Below are 26,093 nucleotides of genomic sequence, written 5' to 3'. Positions count from 1 at the left end.
TTGTTGTTTTAGTGGTACTTATTATGTTTTCTTTAATTTTGCAGGTTTCAAAAGATGGTAGATTAACTCTTTATATTCATCCTTTTTTAGGTTTGATCTGTGTTTACTTGAAATTTATATCGGTTTCTCTTTAACAAATTAAGGATTGAAGAATATTAATTTTTTTTTTTTTTTGAAAAATTTGGTTAGGAGAAACACTGAAATTGGTAGTTTACAATAGTAAATGTGAGGGAATCGTGGAATAATTGTATTCCTCAAGTCTCTCCCTCCCTCTATGTTGTTATCTCAAAATATAAATTTCAATAAATGTTTCATCATGCAAAATCAAAATTTCTTTTGGAACTAATACTCTTAATTTGCTAATCTATTTTTGCTAATTGTTTTTTTAGTTTGTGATCTTCAGAATTCAGAGATGTTAAAGTCAATGTAATTTTTAAATCTATTTATCGCGGTCCACTACATCTAAGTGGTGCACGTATATCGGGTCAATGTATATACCAAGATGTCCATACACCAAAAAATCCATTTTTAGGACATCTAGGATCACAAAGAGACCTGCAATTTGCATAGAATATTGACATCACATTTGGCAAAATTTGATCTATTTTTCCAAAACTTTCCTTTGCTCCCCGAAGTTTTTGTTGTGTCGCAACTATAATAGATCAATTTGAGCACAGCCAGAATCGTGAGTGAGAATTTTAGAGTCTTGTGTGAAATTTCATTTTGGTTCTATTGTAAGATAAAGATTGATTTAGCAATCGTACTATAACTTAAAAGAAAAGAAAAAAAATCAACTCAAAATAACAAAATGGTTAAGAAAATGTATAACGAAGCAGGAATGAAAATAGATTTAGCAATCGTACTTCCAAACTTAAAAAAAGAACGAAAAAACTACTGAAGTGAGACTATTGGACTCAAATCTGAGTCAATTGGTTAGAAGATTGTGCCTCTTACCAATAGAGCTATCTCTTTGTTCATGTTCTATTACATATTCTTAATTATATTATTGAAATGGGCTTATTTAAGGTGTGCCCTAGGAAAGACGCATTGCCTCCCCTGTCACAACCCTAAGCACAACCCTTATTCGTTGGGATCGGGGTCATTGTGGCTATATTAAAAGATCATTATAGTAAAAGAATTGGCATATTACAGGTAACCAACCACCATGACAAGCTTTACGATTGGTTCGTGAAATTAAAGGTTTATGGGCACAATTCGAAAATTGCAACATCATGCATGTGTACCGTGAGACGAATCAAGTTGCAAACTACCTTTCAAAGATGGGACAACATATGGGTAAATCTGAAATATTACAAGTAGATTTTCCAGAGGACCTACTCAAAATTGCGAGGGAAGACAAACGAAGAGTAATTAGAGTTTGTTATACTTAGGAGAGTTCTTAATTTCTAGTCCATTTGATTTCCATTTATTAGACTGCTTCGTTAATTTTTTTTGATTTGTTAAATTCCTTGTAAAGGTCGGGCCCTAACCCGCTGACAAAATTAAATATAAAAAGACGCTTTAACAATACCTAACTTGGTAGATATGTTTGTTAAAATATACAAACCCGAAAAAGGAAAAAGGAAAAGAAAAGAAAAGAATGGAGGTTAAAAGGTGGTGGGGGCGAGGAAGAAAAATAAAGAGTTGTGAGAGTTGTTGGCAGCACACGTGAATAGAATGATATAAATAATTTTTTTCCGTAATAGTTCGTGTCAGTATTTGTTTTTCTTCTCTATCGAGTGATATGGTATTATGTGGATAGTATTTGTTTTCTTATTTATAGAGCGCAACGATACTATTGAGAATAGTATTTGTTTTTTATCTATCGAGCGCAACGATATTATTGTGAATTGAATCTGATTGCCTTATAATATAAGTACTCCGTGAAACACAAAAAAAAATCAATTTAGTTCTTCACATAATTGTTAGTTAATTAGAGGAATAAGTTTGGCCTATAAAATCATCTCAAGGTCTTGAAATAAGTTGGAAATCTGGGAGAAATGGATTAGAAGTCCATAACTACAGAAATAGTATTTTTTCCCTTCTACTTTTTCTACACGAGTCACGGGAAAAATGCCGTGTTGTAACGTGTCATGAAACTACATAAGTAGCATTATAGTTCATAACATTTTATTAAAACCACGATAAATCTATAGAAAAAAGTCCCTAAAATTGTCTTGATCAGGAGATAAACAAAGTTCGTGAACCTACATATCAGAAGAGTATTCCCAAAGATTATCTATGTAATACTATAAATGGATAAAAGAATTTAAAAAAAATAGAATTAGTTTTGAAACATGTAACAATTTGTTATAGAGAAAGAAACTACAAATAAAATTTAATCACATGACGAGATACTAGATTTATTGGATTCGATATACTTTTTTTTGTTGGAAATGACCTTAATGATGAACTAATAATAAAATCTTTTTGTTGTGATGGATAATCGTAATGTTGAGAGCTTGTTAAAAGGAAATGGAAGAAGAGGCATTTATTTTGATACAATAGTCTAAATTTGTTTTATGTTTATAACGCATTATAAATGGTAACAAAAAATTGATTTAAGAAGAAAAATGATTTTATTCGAGTTAAAGACACATCATGATTTGTCATAATGAATTATAATGGTTGATAATACATTATGAATAACCATAATGCAGAGTGCAAATTCCCGAGATTTAGCAGTAGAGTATTTTGGTTAGAAAAGTCAAAATTTGGTAGGGTGCGGCTAAAGGCCCCCGGATTACACATGGAACATACATCTCACAAATTGTGCTTAATCTGAGGGCCTACAACACTTTGGGCAAGGCCCTTTAATCCCTTCCATTTTGGTATCCCATAAACTATGTTTTCTTTTTTGACAACAGTAATCCACTACAATCAGAGGTAGATAAAAGTCAACGACAAATTCAACCCCTACAATCTGATACAACTATGGAAGAGGAAGAATATTCGGGACCTAGTTCACCAAATCTGGAAATGGTGAGAAGAACACTCAAACGGTTCAACTGAAATCAAGAGGTAAGTAAATCTTCTCTCAAAATGGCAAAGAATATAATATCGGAGACTGAAGAAAATCAACTTAGGGTCGTGGCGGCTACTCCCAAAGAGCCGAAAGACCGATGTTAGTCTTATCTTGGAATTGCTGAGGACTGGGGAACTCCTCGACAACCCATACTTTATATTAGTTCTTCCGTTCGGTAAAGCCTGATGTACCTTTCCTTACTGAAACAAGATTGCATCAATTTCCATCAAACTTAAACTTGCAAAGGTTTAATTTAATAATAGTTGTATTATTCCGGCTATCGGTCATAGTAGTGGAACAATTCTAATTTGGACTTCTTCGGTGAATCTCAGAATTATTTCTTCGTCTACGAATTTAATACATGGACATGTTAATGACGCTGACTTTGTATGGGATTTATTTTCTATTTATGGCCCCCTTCGGGTAATGGACAAAACTATAGTTTGGCAGGACCTTCAAAATGTCCTAACAACATCTTCAATATCGTACCTCTGTTTAGGCGACATGAATGCTATATCTTCGAGATCGGAGGAATGGGGAGGTTCAAATTCAATACCATTCGCAACACAATTTGCAAATTGCATTACAGTATCAGGCCTTATTGATCTGGGCTTCAATGGACCAGCGTATACATGGTCATACAATAGGAATCTTTCTCAATTGATGAAAAAAGGCTAGATAGGGTATTGGCGGATTCAAGATGGATGGATTTTTATCAAAATGCAGGGGTATTCCACCTACCAAGGTACAACGCGACCACTGTCTTATTCTCTTGAAAACTGTTATTCATAGTTCAAAGGGTCCATACATAGAAAGATTTGAGGCTTATTGGGTGAAGCATCAGTATTATGAAGAAACTTTAAAACAAATCTGGAATGAACAAATACAGTCAATTCCTGAAAAACTTCATCGTGTACGATCATATCTCAAGCAATAGAGCAAGACTACATTCGGTAATATGGATCGCAGGCTAAAGGTATTACGTGAACAAATACAAAGAATTCAGGGTCTCAATCCATCTACAAAGTCTATGACTAAGGAATCTAAGATTCAGGAAGAACTGTTGTTTCTAGAGGAAATGCAACAAACCAAGTTGCCACAAAGAACAAGACAGTTCTGAGCTCTCAATGGTGACAGAAACACAAAGGCCTTTCACACTGCGAATTCTATCCGTCGAAAGAAAAACCATATTCAGCTTATTATTACCTGTCCCCTCTGAGATATTACAGAATATCAGACCTTTCTCGACCGAATAAGATCAGCATATCCTATCGAGGACTCCAACCAAAGATAAAATCAAGACTGCAGTGTTTAGCACCGGCGCCCTTAAAAGCCCTGGGCCTGATGGTTTATCCCCTCTGTTCTACAAAATGGTTGGGAGACCATTGGACCTGAAATTAGCAGATGTGTACAAACTTCTTTTAGTACAAGGGATTTGACCCAAACATTAATGACACCAATTTAGTCTTGATTCCAAAAGCTGGGAACCCAATGACGACTTCTGACTTCAAGCCCATTGCCCTGTATAATTCCAGATACAAGATCATCACGAAGCTAATTGCAACTAGATTACGACCATTGCTGGATGGAAATATTAGTTGGAATCAAAGTGCTTTTGTACCACAAAGACAGATAACTGACAATTTGGTTATAGCTCATGAAAGTCTTCACTCCATGAAACTTTCAAAATAAAAAAAGGAGTCTTTGCTTTGAAAATTGACATGGCCAAAGCTTATGACAGAGTTAATTGGGGTTTTATGAAATTTATCTTGGCATCAGTGGGAATTCCGGAATTACTTTTATCCCTCATAATGACATGTGTCTCGACTCCAACCTTTAGCATACTTATTAATGGGAAGCAATATGGTCGTTTCACGGCCTCAAGAGGAATTCGACAAGATTGTCCGCTATCACCCTTCCTGTTTATAATTACTTCACAGACTTTATCTATTCTAATGGACCCGTATGAACATGTTTCTCTATTCGATGGGTACAGGGTCTACCTTTCGGCACCTAGAGTTTCTCAGTTGCTATTTGCAGATGACTTACTCATCATAGGTGAATAAAAAAAAATATGGAAGCTATTAAACAAATCATAAATACATACACAGGTTTTTCAGGGCAGGCGGTCAATTTTACCAAGTCGTCTCTGCATTTCAGCTCGGTGGTACCTCAAGATATCAGGTTAGTATTTCAAACTCAACTTAATTCTTTACCTATGCAGGGTTCAGACAAATACCTGGTACACTACTGCTGAAACCCAATAATAGAATTCAAACAAATGAGTTTTTGGTGGAAAAATTCAAATCAAAACTAGCTGGATGGAAGAAGAAATTAATGTCACAAGCAGGGAGAACTACCCTCATAAAGCTGCTCTAAACTCAATTTGTATTTACGTTCTAAGCCTCTCTTTTATCCCACAGAGGACCCTTCACAAACTAGAGAGGCTTGAACGTGAGTTCTGGTGGAATCAAGAAGAAGGTGAACATAAAATACACTTCTTACCCTGGGAGGTCATTTATAAGCCCAAGGATCTAGGGGGATTGGGAATAAGGTCTCTTGCCAAAATTAATGAATCTCCTGTGGCTAAATTAGCATGGAGATTCGTCACACAACCACAACCACTATGGGCTTGAGTCTTACAAGCAAAGTATTTCAACATGGATGACTACTGGACAACTAGCAAAAAGAAAAACTCTTCAACCATCTGGACCTCCATGGTCTTGGTCCGTAATACCATCGGGAAGAATTGCTGTTGGGAAGTCGGCGATGGGAGATCTGTACGAATCGAGATTGGCCCATGGATACCTACCTTTGAAGGTGGAATTCCACAAATTAATCATCAAAGAAGAGATCAGAAATATTATGTTTCAGAACTCCTAAACAATAACTCTTGGAATGAAAATCTTATTAAAAACTATTTTGAGAAAGAATTTGTTGCTGAAATGTTAAAACTAGAGGTGGGTCAACACATGAGAGAAGATAAACTTATTTGGACACCACACATCAAAGGGTTGTTCTCGGCAAAGTCATATTATAGAGGGATTATATCTCATCAACAGAGTCAAAGAGCCATAATAGCATTCCCATGGAGCAAAATTTGGAAGGTAAGACATATTGAACCTAAAGTACTTTTGTTCTTATGGAGGTTAGTTAGTCATGGGTTACCTCTCAAAACAAATATCAGTAAGGGGAATGCTCAAATCGACCCAAGTTGTGTTCTCTGCAACTCTGAAGAGGGGACTTCCTTTCACCTTTTTCATGCTTGCCCAAAGTTCATAGAACTTAGTCGAATAACAACCTCATTTGAACAACCACCACCACATGCAAGTGAAATACAACTGGTAAAAGCTCTAATAGATGAAGATAAGAATGAAAGAAGAGTAGTATTTTACAGTTACCTACTATGGGGGTTCTGGAAGGGGCGAAACAACATGGTCTTTCGTCAACAGAAAGTAGATCTGAACCATATAGTTCACCAATCAAGACTTAAAGCTTCACATCTAGTTAATCTTCATCCTACACATCAACAGCCAACAGATCAAACTACAACTTGGGTTTCACCACCGGTAAATACTCTCAAAATGAACTATGATGTAGCGTATAAAGAAGATATGGCTGCTATTGGTGTGGTAGTCAGAAACCACCATGATGAGATTATTGTTAGTATGGGAAGAAGAATCAACTCAATGTCCGCTATGGAGAGAGATCCAACCCAATTTATTAGCATTAGAAATAGGTGCTTCTCTAGGACATCATCGGCTTATATATGAAGGGGACTATCAAATTATCGTCCAAGCAGTAACTAACACACAAGATGATCCCCCATGGCGTATCCGAAGCAGAGTTATCCAAGCAAGAGAATGTCTAGCGGCCCAGCCCAACAACCAATTTATCTTTTGCAACATGGGGCAAACATAGCAGCCCACCAGCAGGCCCAACAGTACATGGACCAGTAGCGACTATTTTTACATTAGCACCCTCGTTTGGGAATGTAATCTTATGTCTTTCTTTAACTTCTTGATGTATGATGTTCAGTTGCCGCTTAGTCGCCCTTATCAATGAAGTTAAATTCCAAAAAAAAAAAGACAATAATTTTGCCCAAAACTCAGATTTGTTTATAAGAATTTGGACAAATCGCATATTTTTTATTGAGCCAGAACTAATTGCCCATTTCGTGACATAGAATGGATTTCGAGACCATTTTCAGAAAAATATAAATTGTATAAGTAATAAAAGTTGGTTATGCAAAATTAGAAAACCAATAAAAAATATGGATAAATTAAAATAGTCATAAATACCGAGTGATGAGTTTGGAGGATGAAGAAGTTTTTTTCTTTAAGTTTGAGGCGTGGACTAAGTTTGACTAACTTTACTATCTAAAAGATAACGACGTCTAAATGTTTTTAACGTCAGTTAACTCTTTCGCTAGTCAAAAATATTGTGATGCCCCATAAAATAAGATAATTCCAAATTTTGATGCCTTGAACCCTCACTACTTAAATTTGGATACCAACACTAGTCTTGCAATTTTTTATCATAAATATTTTAAAATAAAAATCTATTTACATACATATACACATAAACTTATATACTCCATAAATTCATAAATTTCGTGTTAATACATACGTATGACAAAAACTATATACAACCACCATTATCTTTCTTTCCTCACTGCTCTTGAAAGAGACGACTTTTTTTTAGCGGAACCCCTTCGCCTGAGATGAAGGGGACAAGTTTGAGGGGATCTTCCCTAAAGGATTTTAGGAGAGAGATAGAGGTTTCAGGGGAAATACTCTGAAATTCTCTTCGAAAGTTTTAGACTAAAACATGAGGATTTCAGAATTTCAAGTGAAACATTTATGAGGTTTTTGTTTGAAGCCAAACGAAGAGAGTTCCATTCGCCTATCTTTGTAAATATATTTTATGAATTTGAATAAGTTTCTTATTTTGGCCAGCGCTTTGGGGAAAGCTATATAGTTTCAGGGGTGTGAAGACTTGGTCAAAAATTGGTCAATTTTGTTTGACAATTTTATTCAGGGGGAAAGAAAAATACTTCTCCACCTCAGCTCTCTCTCTCCACCTCACCTCTTCATCTTCTCCGATTAGGTCGCCGGCCGGAAAATTTTCCGGCCGGCGACCATGAAAAAAAAAAAAATTTCTCTCTCTCTCTCTCTCTAGAAACTCCGGCGAAGGGGTTTTCCTTCGCCGGAGTTCCGGTCTGTTCTTCAACAGACCGGATCTGGCCTGTTGAAGAACATACCAGATCGATCTGTTCTTCAACAGACCGGAACTCCGGCGAAGGGAAACCCCTTCGCCGGAATTTCTAGAGAGAGAGAGAGTGAAAAAATCTTTTTTTTTTTCCATGGTCGCCAACCGGAAAATTTTCCGGCCGGCGACCTAATCGGAGAAGACAAAGAGGTGAGGTGAGGTGGAGAGAGAGTGAGGTGAGGTGGAGAGTTTTTTTTTTATTTCCCCGGAAAATTTCTAAAATTCTACATATTCCCTTTAAAATTTTACACCCGGGAAACTATTTAGCTTTCCCCAAAGCGCTGGCCCTTATTTTTATTTTAAATATTAATGAATTTTTTTTTTGCAAAACTAGTGTTAGGAGATCTAAATTTAAGAAATCAGTGTTAAGATAGCTGAATTTAAGAAATTAGTGTTATGATAACTAAATTTAAAAAACGGGGGATGAGATTTAAGTCCAAAATCGCATGATCAACGAGTCTAGAGACCAAAGATAATCTGAAATAGAAAATAAATCCACTCAAAGTAAATTACATGTCTATCCTCTTATTCTCTTTTACTGCCTAACCTATCCTAAGTTAAAAAAAAATCCAAAATAAAAGATACCATAATATATAGAGATTCATTACATTTATTTCTTCAAAACCAAACTTTCTTTCCCCGGAAAAATTTGCCTTTGTCGTTTAGCATAACAAAAAAAAGTAGTCTTTTCTGTTTCAAAAAAATAACCAAAAAAAAGTTGCCTTTCCTCAAATATCAAACCAAAGAGAGAGAGAGAGAGGGAACTCTTATCTTAAACACGCCCAAAATAAACCTAACAGAGAGAGAGAGCATCGAGTAGGAGAGAGGGAGAATCCATTGTTGGTTTCGTTCATCATCATCAACAGTAAAGAGTAAGTTATTTTGGTTTTCATCATTTTTGTTGTTCCTTCAACTTTGTTTATGATTAGATTGATTTCTACAACACAAAACGAATTAGGTTTTGATTTTTACAACTTTAACTATGATTTATTTTTCTGAAATTGATTAGTTAATAAGAAATTTCTAAGGTTTAGTTGTTTCGAAGTGGTTTAATGGAAGTTATTTTCAAAACCCTAAATCAGTTCGAAGTGAAGAGTATGTTTCTTTTTTGCATGCAACAAAAAATTTGTATTATTACCTTGTCTCTGTTGTTGTGTAATTTCTTTGAAGAGATGGTTTCTGCTTAAATTTTTTATTTTAGACCGACAATTTAGGGTTCTATCTAATTTAGGATTTTGTATTGTAGACTTTCAAGCATAGTGTTAGATCCAGAATATAGTTACTTTCACTAAAAACTTAATATTTTGTCTAGCATTATTAAGTTTCTTATAAAACTTTATAAATGGTTACCTGTCAAACCTGATTTTTTGACAACCATAGAACATTACATGGTGTAATATGGGAAAAAAAAGAGAATAAATTGAATTGTAAAAACAATGTCATTTTTTTGTCTAGCATTTTTGAAGTTAATTATCATAGATACTTGAAATGGTTACTGTTCAAAACTGGTTTCATAAGAAAAATGACTTGTTTGACTAGCATTTTTTAAATTCTTGTAGAAACGCATAAATGGTTACAACCCAAAGATGTTGAATTGGTTTGTTGTTTGAACTTTGACAAGATTGTAGGTTGTATGTGATTTTGCACACGGAAGAACTTTATATCGAATCGAACTATAAACATTTTCCTAACGAGATGCCAAAAGATGATTGGACAAAACTAGCGCAAAGGAAGAAGGGTGAACTAACTTGGTTGTTGCTGAATGAATCGAAGGATATATGGAGAAAAAATGTTTAAGTACTTTAACTTGTATTTTGTAACGGACTATGTGATAAAACGTAGCAAACATGTTTATGTTTTAAGTTTGAATAACATCTTGAGCAGTTATGGGATTATTTATCAATGTTCTATAATACCACAATTATATTATATTTTGGATGTCGTTCAACAGGTTTATAGATACGATAAAGATGTTACTCAAATTTCTTGGACACTACTGAAACTATACAATTATAATACGTGGTAGGGCAAAGGCGTGATGAACTCAAACACTTAATGCTGAATCCATTGATAACATATATAATTAAGGAAACAAATAGTTCGTACAAAAATATATAAAAAATCTGGACATTTTGATTAAAATATAACGAAGGCTAAAACCAACCTGCTTTGATTGTATTGAAAATTACTAAGTTGCTAGAAACATCAAACAAATTTTTCTAGCATGGTCCAATAGGTATAAAGATACCAGTAAGATGTTGACAAAATTTCTCCAACACTACCAACATTTTTCAGTTTTTCGACATTTTGTAACTTACTCTAGCCAAATACATATGAGTATAACTACGATAATATCGTAACCATTGATAAAATTTAATAGGAAATAGGAAAATCCTCTTGTTGAAATACGATAATCTGGTAACATTGATCAAATTCTCTAAACATATAAAAGACATAAGTAGAATATTTATTTTTCTAGCTGAATAAGTAAACCTGCATAATCAAAATTTAAGTTAGTTATTATATAGCTGTCGTGCCTGAGACACTATTGTGATAAGCCGGTTTTTTACACCGACCGCAAACCCTCATTTTTTTGGGTAAGTTTCCTGAGCTCTCTCTTCTTACTGTCCTTAGTCTTCCCGGTTTTCTCTTTGTTAACGGAGGTAGTGTTCTTGTTTCATCGATGTACTCCATTGGCTCATCATAATTTGGTATTGGGTAGACATAACAGTGATAAGTGTTGACGAACGCTTGTTTGGTGAAAATGATAAAAAAAAACTTATCGTATCACCATCATAATTCTTGATGCACAACATGGCATGTTGACAAGGGATACCATCTATCGACCACCTACCGCAACTACATGTGAGATCAATGAGATTGACAGAGTAGAATACGAATGTAGAAAATGCTAGTAGATGTCACTAGAATCGATAAAATGCTAGTAGAATACGAAAAATGTAACAAAAATAATTTCACCTTATACATTTTAGTTACTAAAAAGTATTTGTTAACCTACTGTAACAAATTCATTCAACAGATACTGATAGAATGTAGAATATGCTAGTAGAATCAATAGGATGCTAGAAAAATAGTATTTGCATTTTAACCTACTGCAATAATTACATTCAACTGATGCTAATGGAATGTAAAAAAATGTTATTAGAATCAATAAGATGCTAACAAAATAGTATTTGCTTTTTAACCTATTGTAACAAATTCATAACAAATGCTAATAGAATGTAGAAAATGCTAGTAGAATACCGAAAATGTAGCAAACACAATTTCACTTTATAAAACTTTTTTATGAAAAAAATATTGAATTAATAGAGATTTCAACATTCACATTTTACCAAAAAGTGATAAAAAATGTTACATATAAATTTTTTGTTAGAATAAATAATTTTTTTAAGAAGATTATAGTAATAGAGATTTTTAGATTCTGACGATCAATTTAAGTTGGACATACCTCACAAACGAATTTGTAGATGTCTAATTAGATCGAGGTAGAGATAAAACGCGAATCACAACTTCATACTTTCTTGAAGTTCAAAGAACAAAGAGTTACAGAGAGAGAAATTCGTTTTTGGGATTGAGCATCTCGTTTTAGGTAAATATCCATTGATTTGATAGGTTACTTTAATCAAATACAACAGATTTAGAAATAATATACTTTCTTGAATTCAAAGAATATAGAGTTACATATATAGAAACTCGTTTTTTTGAGAGTGCAACTCATTTTTGTTAAATATCCACTGATTTGGTTAAATATTTATTGAGTTTATGGAAATAAAGATTGGTATTAAATATCTAACATAAATATTCTTTCATAAAATATTTGGAAAGAGTTATTAACTTAATCAGTATAAACCTTTGGTTTACCAATGGTTAAAAACTATCTATGAAAGGGCAAAAATGAGAGATAATTAAAGGATTGATGCATGGGGCCCACCAAATAGTTAATTTTTGAACTTATTTTACATTTTCGGTTTATTTTATTTATTAATTTAGGAGTGGATATAACACTCATTACCCCCCTATTTTTGGACCTTAAACTCAAAAATCCTTTAAAAAATTAGTTTTAGGAAATCCGAATTTAAGAAACTAGTATTTGGGGCATCAAAAGTCTACAGAATTTGTGTTTGGAGCATCTCACGTGTTTTACTAGAGTTACACTTATATTTGGATGGTAAAATTAGTTCTTGTCCAAACTCAAAAAATAACATCTTCATGTCCCAAGATTATTACGCGGTACTTCTATTTTCTCCATTCGAAAAATAACATAAATTGAAAACTATCTTTTTGTACATGGGGACTTTAGTGAAGCTTTATGCCAAGAAAGTAGACACAGTGATGCCGAATTAATTTGCAGACTGCACATATATCCTTCTTTGGTAAATTAGATCAGTCACACAAGTATGATGATGTCTACATTTTTTTTTGCTTATTTGTTAGGTGTATAGTTTCAATCTAGTTCCTCTTGCAATAACTAATTCACCTCACACCAATCTTTTTTTTTTTTTTTTGTTGAACTCACACCAATCTTATTCATTATAAAAGATATCCTATTATGACTTAAAAAAGGAATCCCAAATATTCAAATTTAACTTGCTTTGGCCCCTAAGTTTATTGGTGGGATCCCACATTGAGTAAGTTGTTCTCACGGTTTTGCTACAACAGGTTGATGTTGAATTTGTCCATCTGATTATTTGACATTATTAATGTGGATCTCTACTGAGATGTGCAGGACCCATTCTATCAAAAAGTTGACAATTTCAAAATCTCATGTTTGAAAATCATAATCTGACTCAAATAAGAGAGATGATAAATGGGGGTTTTATCACGTTGTCGAAGAGGCACATACTAAAAGCAATTGATGTTTAGGCTAGATCAGTCAATCCATGCTTCTTGTCATGGTGTGAAAAGTAAATAGATTCAACCGACTTTATCTTTTATTGTAATTGAACCAGCGAGACTCGTTGTATGGAAGATATATTGTACTGTACAGTATAATATTTAACAGAAGTGCGATATCAATCAGAAATCTCGATCTAAACGTACTTAGTTTGAGACCTAGATTAGTACATCGTAATTGTGAAACAAAATGGGTTCGACCAATCTCTCAGCATTGACCAACCACGTACTTGCAGAATGATAATAGAGATAATTGTATTTAAGCCCCCTAATGGTGACTATCTAACTGAAACGCCCCTTCTAAAGATGACCAACTTTCAAATGACTGGTATTTTAATTTTTCCATAGTCAACTTTAAGAGTTGCCATTTTCTCCTTTTAATCTTCAAAAGTAACTTCATTCCCAATCTATCTTTTTCGCCAGAGAGGGAGTCAACAGTCAACGACTCGTCACCAAATACTTTTCTTCGTCCTCTTTTCTATTTTCATCACCACTACTGCCATTCGACCACCACCACTATCTCCTTCATCATCATCATCACCTTTCTTCTCTTTCTTTAAAGTGATGAAGATAAAGGGAAACTTTCCCCTTTGTTTCCATTGTTTCTCTATTGATCAGTTATGTTGAACAACAAGTACGAGAAAGATATAAGAGATAAGAGAGTGTGAGAGGAAAAAAAGAAAGAACATAGATAAAAGAGAGAAAGGGAAAGAGACTGAAAAAAGATACTCAACAAGAGAAAAAACATGGTATGATAAGAGAAGAGAAAGATATGGAAGATGATGGCGAAAGAGAATGTGGTGGTGGCAGTTGACAAACTGTGATAGTGGTGGAAGGATAAGAGAGGAAATTTTTTTTTACCCAAGAAGGTTGTCAATAAGTTGATGACCGACTAATTGTTGGGAAAAACGGATCGAGTCGACACAGCGAAAATATAGGTTTTCCCCCTTTGTGTTAGTTACGAGGATAATATAGAAGATTTGTGGGAACAATAAACAAAGAATTGAAAGTAAATAAGACAACGATTTTTAACGTTGAAAACCTCCTCAATATGATGAGTAAAAACCACGGGACTAGTAGTCCAACCAAATCAACTATAATAAGCAAAGTAGTTACAGACTACATCCACCCGAGACTTAGACTCCAAAAAGGAATCAATCTCAAACACGAAGAAACATGGATAAACCCTCACAAGAAAGAACCAAACAACCCAGAAACTTGCAGTACAAAACGGTCCTAAATTCACTAGGATTTCGGCTACCAAATACAAATCACACCGTACAAATACTATATGATCAAGTCAGGAATACCTTTGCAAATGTTCAGCTTAATCAGAGAAGATCTCACCGTTGGATTTTCAGAACAATGAAGACTGTGCATGCTGAAAATACTCGCTCACCGCTCTTCTCGACAAACCTCGTTCTCCCTTCTTCTTTTTTGCGTTTTTAATTGTGTTGCTTACTTCTAATTAGGATTAAGGAAATATTTATAGACTTCCCCTTAACCCTAATTCCACCGTCATAAGTAACCGACCATAAGAAACTCGACTTGGGCCCGAATTTGGTTTTCTATACCAAACCCAACTAGGTTTACCCACTAGGAGGAAAACCCAACAAACCCCCCCTCCGACTAGGTGGGAGAAACAACCAACCTTGTTGTTCCCTTGACAACCCTAGAAACATCCAGCTCCGCTTTTCCTCGGCAACCCTGAACAATTAATCCCGCTATCCCTCGAAGATATTTCAAATCGATCAATTTGTCATCATATACTTCTTATTATTTCCTGTATTCCAAACAAATAACTGCTCCAGCTTCAACCACAAAGAACGAGCACTAGTCTCATTCTCAATATGATGCAACACATTATCATCTTTCCATTGCCTTATGAAACGACACACTTGGCGATTTAGCAATGTCCGCTGATCATCAGTCTTCTCATCGGGTTTCTTCTCATGAAACAGTGAAACGTGAAGTTCATTCACAAAGAGTAAGTCTTCCATCTCACCCTTCCATAAATGATAATGTGCACCATTCAAACTTATCATTCTACCCATATTTTCCATCACTAACACAAACAAATCAATAACCAAAGTTATCACAATCCAAAGAACTCTCTAACCTAGAGCTCTCATACCACTTGTTGAGAAAAACGGGTCGAGTCGATACAACGGAAATATAAGTTTTCACCCTTTGTGTTAGTTACGAGGATAATATAGAAGAATAGTGGGATCAATAAACAAAGAACTGAAAGTAAATAAGACAATGATTTTTAACGTGGAAAACCTCCTCAATATGAGAAGTAAAAACCACGGGACTAGTAGTCCAACCAAATCAACTATAATAAGCAAAGTAATTACAGACTACGTGCATCCGAGACTCACACTCCAAAAAGGAATCAATCTCAAATACGAAGAAATACGGAGAAACCCTCACAAGAAAGAACAAAACAACCCAGAAACTTGAAGTACAAAACGACCCTAAATTCACTAGGATAATGACCACCAAATACCAATCACATCGTACAAATACTAGATGAACAAGTCAGGAATACCTCTGAAAAATTTCAGCTTAACCAAAGAAGATCTCACCGTCGGATTTTCCGAACAACTAAGACTGTGCGTTCTGAAAATACTCGACCATCGCTCTTCTCGCAAACCTCTTTCTCCCTTCTTCTCTTGTGCGTTTCTAATTGTGTTGCTTACTTTTAATTAAAATTAAGGAAGTATTTATAGACTTCCCCTTAACCCTAACTCCATCGTCATAAGTAACCGACCCTAAGAAATTCGACTTGGGCCCGGATTTGGTTTCCTATACCAAACCCAACTAGGTTTCCCCACTAGGAGGAAAACCCAACATTAATTGCCGACAACACTTACGACACATGAAGAGGGATATGATATGGAGAGAATTATTCAGGAAACGAAGGGTTAAAAAGGAAAAGACAATGTCAAAGGTTAAAATTAAATAATGAAATACTTAATAAAAGAGTTATTTTGGAAGTTAGGTATTTTTAGGGGGCCATTTTCACATATTAAGGGTGTCGAAATGGAATTAACCCAATTTAACAATAATACCAGTTCGGCGTAATTTGTCTAGCAAATGTGGTCTCACGACTCTCATCAACTTCATCTCAGTTTCCGGGGTATATGGACGGCTTGGATCTTCATCTACCAACGAACAAGAAACGGATAAGCTAGGTTACCCCTCTTTCCACAAAAAGACGATTACGATTTCAGAGAGAGAGAGAGAGAGAGAGAATTAGGTCTTTTCTTTCTCTTCAATTCTGTTTGAGAAACTGAGAATCCTCTTCTTCTGAGTTCAAAAAACGCAGATGCTTGTTGAAAACCAGAAGCTTAATAGAATTGAAGTTACAGGTACTCATTTAGGGCAGGAATGTTTAAGATTTTGTTTTAACGATTAATGTAAATTTTATAATATTTGTGTATTTATACTTGTTTATATGTAAATTATAAAAGAGATCCCAGGATTAGGTTTAGGTTTTCTGTCGAAAAATCCGAACTCTTTTAATCTACTCCCTTTGTAGTTAGGGGTTTTGTATATAGAGCTTAATTAATGATTGAAGTATCAGAGAAATCAAAGTAGAAGTTCACATACTTAATTTGGTTTAAAGTTTTGAAATTTTGAAGTGATGGATGGAATTGGGGAAGTAAATGAATCTGGAAATGAAAAAACTAGGGTTCAGTATAGTGAAAAGTGAAGTATTTTCTGAAGATCAAGTGGCATCTATGAGTATATCTGGATCGAGGAACACGAGTCCTGCTAGTCGACCTGGGTCTAGAAATACAAGTCCGTCAAGCCGAGCTGGATCTAGGAATACTAGCCCTTCCCGACAAATATCGGTGAAGACGAAGCCCCGTGGATTTGATGAGGAGACTGTTGCAACATTTGGTAAATCTGTTCATCCGGATGTCCAAATGGAAGATAACATATGGGCTATGTTACCAGAGGACTTGCTGAATGAAATCTTAGCGAGGGTTCCTCCTTTTATGATATTCCGGTTACGTTGTGTTTGCAGACGCTGGAATTCAATACTTCAAGATAGTAGTTTTCTTAAATTCCATTCACAAGTGCCTTCTCACGGGCCTTGCCTACTTTCATTTTCGAAGAACCCCCAAACTCCACAATGCTCGGTTTTCAGCTTACCATTGAAAACATGGTACAAAATCCCCTTCGCTTTCTTACCACAATGGGCTTACTGGCTAGTTGGTTCTTCAGGAGGTCTTGTATGTTTCTCTGGATTCGATGGTCTCACATTTAAAACTTTGGTATGTAACCCTCTCACTCAAGCTTGGAGAACACTTCCTAATATGCATTGTAATCAGCAAAGACAGTTAATTATGGTGGTTGATCGGACGGACAAATCTTTCAAAGTCATAGCAACTAGTGATATATATGGTGACAAGACATTGCCGACTGAGGTTTATGATTCGAAACTTAATACCTGGTCTGTTCATCAGACAATGCCTGCTGTTAACCTTTGCTCGTCAAAGATGGCATTTTGCGACTCCAGATTGTATCTGGAGACCCTTTCGCCACTTGGGTTGATGATGTATCGGCTCGATACTGGTTACTGGGAACACCTTCCAGCTAAGTTCCCTAGGTCTTTATTGGATGGCTATCTGGTTGCTGGGACACATAAGCGTTTATTTTTAGTTGGACGAATCGGTTTATATAGTACTCTTCAGAGTATGCGAATTTGGGAATTGGATCATGCGAAGACTATCTGGGTGGAGATAAGTAGGATGCCACCTAAGTATTTCAGGACACTATTGAGGTTATCGGCGGAGAGATTTGAATGCTTTGGGCAGGACAATTTGATCTGCTTTACTTCATGGAACCAAGGGAAGGGTCTCCTTTACGACGTAGATAAGAAAGTTTGGTCCTGGATTGCTGGCTGTGCTCTTCAATCTTACAATAGTCAAGTCTGTTTCTACGAGCCAAGATTTGATGCTTCCACCTATTGAGAAAATCCTTCTTTAAGGATGTCATTTCGTTGTTCAATAACAGTTAATCCTTGAAGTTGAGGTGTTAGCTATTATCATCTCCAGCATTTTGGTAGTCCACGTTTACAAATACAATCTGGAGAAGGCAAGTTTTTCTACAAGATTTTGGCTACATAGGTTATTTTTGTATATCTCTGAAACAGTAACATTCTTGGATGCGGACCTGTGGTTACTGGTTAGTCAGTGATGAAATCATGGCTGAGGTGTTGAACTAGTTACATTCCTGGATACGGACCTACGTTTTGGTTGATAGCCATTGTGAATGGAAATGGCTGTTAAGAAGATAGAGAAAGATGGGGTTTTTCTGTATTTCTTGTTTACTGTCCACAAATATTCAATACCATGTAAGTTTTTTTAATTAAGTACCTGTGAACTTTTCTTATCTTCCATTTCCGAGTTATTTCTTAATTCAGAAGTAATGTCTTCGGTTTCATGAAGCATATGAATTATACTTTCTATATTGCGTTCTTGTTTTAGTATCTTTGCTCTTTATCTAACTATAGGGCATAGGCCATCTTCAGTGTGTCCTGTTCATTGTTTTTGGCTTTTATCTCGAGTCTCTAATGGTTAGCTGGCCTTTTCGAGTTTCTTTTGTTTGTAAATGTTGTCTTGTGGCTAATCTGTGACAGATCTACATACCAATTTTTTTTTTCTTCCCTAGCCATCACTTAGTGTCTATCTAGTCTTATGTGTTGATATTGCATATTCGTGCATAGAAAGCAACTCGGAAGAAGATAAGTAACCTATCCAGCAGAACTTTGAATTTATGAGTTAGGACTACAATGATAAATCTTGTTTCCTACTGTTAACTTTCCGATGGGGAAAAATATGAACCTTGTTTAGTAGATTAAAGAAAATCTTGTTTAAAGAACACAAATGTTTAGTTAGTAAGAGATGGGATTGGTCGTGAAATTATCTATTATAATTGAAAGGTTTCTTGCCGGATAAACCATTATTGCATTTGATAACGTTAATTTCTGAGTGTACATGAATCATCCGACTAAGGAATACGGATTAATTGAATTTACGAGATAATTCGCTGCGAGATGTTATTCGTACTTAGAGAAAGCTTTACTTATAATTTCACTTATTGGTTTGGCTCTATTTCTTTACCGTACTTTTTCATACTGGATCTCAGTGATTCGAATGTGTGGTTCTTAATCAGGTAGAGAAACTCTAATTGGGCTTCTTCTGAATGGCAACAACATTTTCCTTATTCAGATTGTGGTTTATGATTGTAAAAGAGTACTCTCCGAAATCAGAACCACACTGTCTTTTAAGGAATTTGAACATCTAGTATGTCACCGACGATCTTGATGCTAATCAGGGCTAAATGAATGTTAAGCTGAAGACTGATATTTATGAGTTATATCTTATATGCACTTGGGTTGTAATTTACCAAGAAAACGGTGGTTAGTAATTAGTATGAAGTAGTTGTAAGATCATTGTGAAGTTTCAGAAGTTCTGGGTTGGTAATAAAAGCGGTGAAGCAGTCTTTCCTGATATAATCTCTCAACAAATTTTCAGGGTTTTTTGTCAAAAGGAAGCTGAGTTCATCGTGGCTTAGTCACAAAAACTAGCAGGTTTGGCGAGGACATTGAAGCAAGTTAACAATCGTTGCACTACTTCTTAATTGATCATCTACTGGGAGAAATATCAGGAAGAAATTTTCGTCTTTCTCATTCTAAGCCAAAGAATCAAAGATTATTAGATTTAGGTCTTGTTTGTTTTGTCTTAGTTTAAAGACAGAATAGTCCATTTAGGTTATTTCAAACAACAATGAGACGACTCGGTCAAAATCAAATATTGTAAAATTGTTTCTGAGTCAGTTCAGGTGTGGGAGTCAGATTTCATATACTATTTTCGAAAAACAGAACTCCATTAGATAAGTTTTGTCAGAATTTAGTTCTACCAATGAGTGAATGACTACTTCATTTAGAGATGTGTTATTTCATATCTCCGAGTTACTTGTTCCCAATGAGATGCAATCTCTTCTAGAAGTTTCTTTCGATGCTTATGTGATTGTCGATGCAACTTCATTTGGTTGCTTGTGGCTATAGATGTGTCTATACGGCTTATTATGATTCGACAACATTACAAATTTTCATCGATTTGTGAAGCTTCATACTATTGAAATGTTAGTAAAATAGTACTTTTAGGGTTTCATCAGTATCGTAATGTTATACTTGATACAGTAATACTAAAGTATTTTATAATGGCAGCCATGTGATGAAACCCTGAAAAGGTAAACATAACTTGATTTGGTTGAAACTAAGAACGAACCAACTTCAACGTTTCCCTTCCTTCAATGAAAAATATTAGTATTAACTTTTACTAATGAATCCACATAAGTTTAGAATCCCTAAAACACCTAACCCTAAAAAGACGTTCATGGCGGCCGTACATTTGTGTTCTACAAAGTACAAACACTTGAGTTTTGGTGCACCAAAATCCAGTTAGAAGATGCATGGTCCTGTTAGCTGCAGGTTATCCCAATACAAAACTTTGAAAGACTCCTTTTTTCTTTTATATCGGGAAGTGTATGATGCATGCTAGTTTTATAGGGCTTAAGAGCGTCTAAAATCTATTAGGGATATGGATAGGCCACCCGATCCATATGGGCACCGGCTACCCGGTACATACACCGACCAACCGGTCCACCCATATGTGGCAGCCAAGTAAAAATGTCATGGGGTAACACTTCCGTTCGTAAAAAATATGATGGAATGTTGTTTAGAACCTAAACTAATGGCTTGGTTATGATTAGAGTTGATTATGTGACTAGTAGGATTAGTTTACAATTCATACTGACCTCGGATTTGGGATGTATGTTGCGAGATGGTTCATGTTCAAAATTTAAAATTATTACTCCATTATGATTCTCGTGACGATCAATTATAACTCTTTTTTTTATTATAACTAAGAACCGACTTTAGTTGCCATATTAATAAGTTCTAATACACTTATCTCAAGGACTCAGGGGGCGCTTTCAACTGAAAAAAATGTCTCAAGAGGAGCCCCAACCCACTGAAATGAAGTTGGAGGACGCGCCCTTCTTTCTCGAAAAACCCTAAGTAGTAGCTTCTCATTGATAAAATAAACTTGTTTGTTTTGTTGTAAATGATGATGATGGAGGTTAGTTAACAGATTAATGAATTCATGTTAGCAGTAATAATCACTTGACCCATGCCATGTTCTCCCAACACTTATTCCTTGTGCTAATAGATATGGTTAAGAAGAAATTGTCAATATCTAATTTCTTGTTGGCGTGGGTTAATCTGGTCTGTCAATATTTTCTTTATTTGGAATTTTCGTGTAAAACTGCACAAAAATCTACCAAACTATGTGTATGTATCACATACAATTTCTAACCAATTTGATTGTCCAATTAGACGAAGAAACCAAAACTAACAGAAACATGCGTGAAATTTGTGTAAATGAACAAATCTTATTTTGCGTAAAACATGTACAAAAATTCCTTATAGAACCAAAAAGTACAAGAGAATGACAAGATTAAAAATCAAAAATTAGCGCACCTGAATTTTGGCTAACTTTCTCTCCATGATGTTTTCCCTCCTTGTAGCATGCATCATGCATGTATGGCGCGAGCCGTGCTCTTATAAACACATATATCTTCCTTTCCGAGCTATCATGTGCCTCTTGTCACCTCAACGTCCTCAACCATTGCTTCGGGCAAGGAGGACAACTTATCGAAAAAGAAAGCAAATACAGTTTTCTAAAAAACAGTTTGAAGCCCATAGTTAGGTTAGGCGGTAATATGTACGTTTCATTAGTGCCGAAAGCAAGGTTAAGATATACCAGCTATTGGAAAAATAAACATTTTATTTTTTTCAACTTCGAACCCTGTTATTAACCTATGAGTTTCCCCAAGTTTTATTTTACATACCCTAGAACCAAGATGTTGGTAAAATTGATTTAAATAAATGTTGAGACCTAGGTTTTGACTTGCATTTGGAATTTTGAAAATATTTATAAATTCATCCTTTCTGCTTTCAAGTTTTCTTCTAGTTTGTTCTTCAACAAGTAGTAAGATATATCACTAAACAACAAAAGAATCAAAGAAACAAAAAGAAGGATGGTAAAGTATAAGAGTTATATAGTAGGGATGATCTTCATTTTAATTGCACTTGGAGAATCTATTTCACATGCCCACCAAGGTATAATGATTTTCTCCCTCTTACTTTCTTCTTCTTCTTCTCCTACTTGTTTGAAATTCTCATGTTTTGTTAATTTCTTAAATGAAGCTTTAGAGAAAATTGTTGTGTCAACAAATGGGTTTTTGACAAATCGGATGAATGTCGTGTCTAATCAGGTTAGATTTACATCTTTTTGTCGATTTTTTACCTCGCATAGTTACTGACAGTAAGTTGTACTTTTTTGACTTTTTAACGCTATCTTATATATTTCTTACAAGAACATTCCTTAATGTACATCATGTTATGCTATTATTACGAGAGATGACTATTACGTATCTTAAACCATAATAATTTGAGCAGGATTTAGTCGAAGGCGTCTCAACCCCAACCACAATTAAGGCTATAAACAAAAAACTCGGAGGAAGGAAAATGGTAGTGGGTGAGAATAATGGTTTAAGCAAGAGGAAAGAGATGATGAAACAAGAAGAATATCTAACTAGTGGAGAAACTTCAAAGCTTTCAAGTGGAAAACATTCTTATGGAAAATGGGGTCATCATCACCATCAAGGGAAGGAAGAGTTGAATGTAGAAGACTGTAATAAGTTGAAGAATGATAAAAGTTTAAGGTCTGTGAAGAATAATGTGGGCAGGTATATGACTTTAAGTGCTGACTATTATGTCCCCCAACACCATCCACCTAAGAACAACCGATGAAATGAAATCGTCATTTTAATAGAGTTTAACTCAGAGTATCACTCATAAGATGTTGTGGCTTATCCAACCGCAAAATTTTATTACTATTCTCAAAAATCTCATTGATTTTAATCAACGGTCGAGTTGTGCCATCAATATTTTAAATAAGACTCAAGTTTACGTAGAATTTTTTGTCTGAAATATTTCTCATTGCGTTTTCTTGGGAAGCTTTATAGGCAACACCCTTTTGTTGTTAAAGACAATGCTGCGAGTTTGATCTAACGGCACAACTGACGCCGTTAGCTCAGGAGTTAAGTCAAATTTGACTTAACCAACCATCCATCTTCTTCACCTCCCCTTCATCTTCTTCGTGTTGTAATTAAATACCTCACTATAAGTCTATAACCATTTCAACATGCAACTGTAAAAACAAAAAGCCCATTTCTAGTGTATAATTTCATCTTTTATGGAATCATGTCTACAAATTGACATAAAACAATACAATTTAGAAAATTTCTAGAAAGAATTAGCAGTAATCTCCGACTTAGTCACCTTTCAACTGTATCAGATTAATTAAAAGTACACCAAATACATCACAAAATCAAAACTTGATGCGTAAATTTGGACTTAACTAAATACTTCTACTTGAAGTCAATCGTGACATTGCCCGAGCCCAGCCCAACCCTAAGCCCAGGACTTAGCCAATTGATCAAGTTTCCTTAACTAAAATAAGCCCATTCAATTTCTTCACCAGACTATCCAACTCCTTGGACGAACTTCCACCTTCTTTAACCGCATCATTAGCAGCCTTACGCAGCTCCTTGACTCGCTCTCTTTCTGCCCGATTCCCATTCACAGATTCAGACATGGCCCGCCCCAACTCAGTCGCATCAGGGACTGAGTCAAGTCCCTCGCAGACTCTAACCGCAACCTTCATTTTGTCAACCAAAAGGGTAGCATTCATAAACTGCTCGGCTCTCATTGGCCAAGCCAACAGTACTACTCCGGCTGTAATTGCCTCAATCGTTGAGTTCCAACCACAATGAGTCAAGAACGACCCGACTGATCGGTGTTTCAATATCAAAACTTGAGGAGCCCATCCTTTAATCACTAAACCTCTCCCAGCCGTTCGATCTTCAAATCCATCAGGAACCATCCCGTATTCACCTTCCGCGTGTCCTTTTGTGGGTTGCTTGACGGACCATATAAATCTAACTCCGCTACGCTCTAATGCGGCTGCAACTATTTCCATTTGTTTGTTTGTAAGAACAATTTGACTCCCAAAACAAACATAAACCACAGAATCATCTGGTGCCGAATCCAACCACGATAACAAATCCTTGGACGAAACCGAATAAACCGACCCACCTCTATCCATTGAACCGCCACCGACATTCTCATTCACATCATCTTCAGTTGGAAGTAGAGGTCCGGCAGCCCAAACTCGATCTTGGTACTGGTACCTCGTTTCCTTCATGAAATAATTCAGGTAGGCCAATTCCAACTCAGTAAATGTGTTGAAAACGATTCCCCAACTCTCAGTGTTAGCTAGAAACCCATCTCCTAAAAACTTGAAATTTCCTTTTTTATAGTCTATAAAAGCAGCAGGAAGTTGACATAATTTGAAAACAGGGGAGCCAGGAATTTTGGGGAAAGGAATGAGGGCATTAAGATCATTAGTGCTTAACTCTGGTGCATCAATAAAGAGAGAATCAACGACGGCCAAACCTAAAGCACCAGAAGGCGAATAGACGATTCGAGGGATACCGAGTTGAGAAGCAAGTTTCTGAGTCCAACCCAGCAAGAAACCAGAGATAATGGCAATAGGTGGGGAAGGGTGAGATTGAAACCAGTTAAGAATAGGATTATAAAGTTCACCCATTGCTTGAATCATGAATGGGAACTCAGCAGGAGTAAGATCTTTAGTATTTTCAGCACCTGGTGGAATATTAGGTTGATTTTCAGGGAAGGGTAAGACTAGAGTAGTAATTTGAGGGTTTTTAGAGAGTAAAGGGTTTAGAATTGGGAGGTTTTTAGGGGTAACAAGGATGGTGATGGTCAACCCTCTAAGTGAAAGTTGATGAGTGAGTTCTAAGAGAGAGATAATGTGCCCTTGGGCAGGAAAAGGGAATACCAAAATGTGGGCACTTTGAGTGCATGGTGATCCATTACTTGACATGGTTGTCATAGTTCTTGAGAATCTGAATTCTGATCGATCAAACTAGGTTTTTGGTTGTAGTTTATGAGATTTCTGGGGTGATTGATGGTGTTGAGAACAGTTTCAGTATTTATGCATTAGAGTCCCCTTTGAGTTGACATTTTTTTTGTTGTTGATAGAGTTGACATTGTTACTAACATCTTAATCAGTGATTAATTCATTCATACCATTTAATGTTGAGGAATTTTCTAATATATTTTCCCTGTTAAGTACCAATTAAGGATTGTCATGACTCATGCTTGTATCTTATAAACGTGATTAGTGTTAGGTTCAGATCTGATCCTTTGTGCATAGACGGTTTAGTCTCACTTTTAACTACATTGTAAAATCTATTAGCCATGAGCTCATTTAATGAAGTTAATTTTATACTTCAAAAAAGAATACCAAGGATTATGTTATTACATTTTTTTTTATGTTGAGAGTAAATTATTTTTTTTGTTGAGAGATGATTATGTTATTACATTTTTTTGTTGTTGTTGAAGAGAAGAAACAACAAGATCAAAGCGCTCTAAAACACGAAGTAAAGTCTGGGAGGGAATGTCATTTGCGTCTCTGATGGTGTTTCCTACCCCACTTAGCCAAAGAGTCAGTCTGTTTGTTATTCTGTCTTGCAGTGTAGGAGAAGATGATGTTGGTAAAATGCTCCTTGAGATTTAGGATTGCTTCAGCGTGTTTGCCAGATTGCCAATGCATGGATTTGCTCGGGTCGTGGAGATACCTGATTAAGTTGAGATTATCGTTTTCAATTTGGCACATCGAATCGCTAGGCATTCACATTCTTCTGGATTTTG

At 35.5% G+C, this 26,093-nt stretch overlaps 1 protein-coding gene and 2 pseudogenes across 3 annotated transcripts; 2 read left to right on the top strand and 1 right to left on the bottom strand.

Moving 5' to 3' along the window:
• The first annotated feature begins 16,707 nt into the window (after positions 1-16,707).
• On the top strand, positions 16,708-18,692 carry LOC147548013 (F-box/kelch-repeat protein At5g15710 pseudogene; annotated as a pseudogene). The gene has a single exon (XR_015237316.1). The product of XR_015237316.1 is annotated as an F-box/kelch-repeat protein At5g15710 pseudogene (transcript).
• A 3,510-nt stretch (positions 18,693-22,202) lies between these two features.
• LOC147548012 (uncharacterized) lies at positions 22,203-23,271 on the top strand. The gene is made up of 3 exons (XM_086666669.1): positions 22,203-22,412; positions 22,500-22,567; positions 22,752-23,271. Exons 1-3 carry the CDS (start codon positions 22,331-22,333, stop codon positions 23,103-23,105), a joined length of 504 nt encoding a protein of 167 aa, XP_086522795.1. The 5' UTR covers positions 22,203-22,330; the 3' UTR covers positions 23,106-23,271.
• Positions 23,272-23,628: 357 nt separating this feature from the next.
• Positions 23,629-25,340, bottom strand: LOC147548011 (UDP-glycosyltransferase 89B2 pseudogene; annotated as a pseudogene). The gene has a single exon (XR_015238367.1). The product of XR_015238367.1 is annotated as a UDP-glycosyltransferase 89B2 pseudogene (transcript).
• Positions 25,341-26,093: the final 753 nt, after the last annotated feature.

The sequence above is a fragment of the Eschscholzia californica genome, unplaced genomic scaffold (assembly GCF_041429995.1).
Source record: "Eschscholzia californica isolate CP2 unplaced genomic scaffold, dmEscCali1.0.p SCAF_3, whole genome shotgun sequence".
Classification (NCBI taxonomy): Eukaryota; Viridiplantae; Streptophyta; class Magnoliopsida; order Ranunculales; family Papaveraceae; genus Eschscholzia; species Eschscholzia californica.
The sequence above is the reverse complement of the archived record's forward strand: the minus strand, read 5'-3'. Positions and strand labels throughout refer to the sequence as shown.

What these genes read in the sequence shown, in the direction of transcription:
- LOC147548012 (XM_086666669.1), top strand. Translation starts at nt 22,331, where the DNA reads ATGGTAAAGTATAAGAGTTATATAGTAGGGATGATCTTCATTTTAATT. An exon ending in TATTTCACATGCCCACCAAG is followed by an intron (nt 22,413 to 22,499) that starts GTATAATGATTT and finishes TCTTAAATGAAG; the next exon opens with CTTTAGAGAAAATTGTTGTG. An exon ending in TGAATGTCGTGTCTAATCAG is followed by an intron (nt 22,568 to 22,751) that starts GTTAGATTTACA and finishes TAATTTGAGCAG; the next exon opens with GATTTAGTCGAAGGCGTCTC.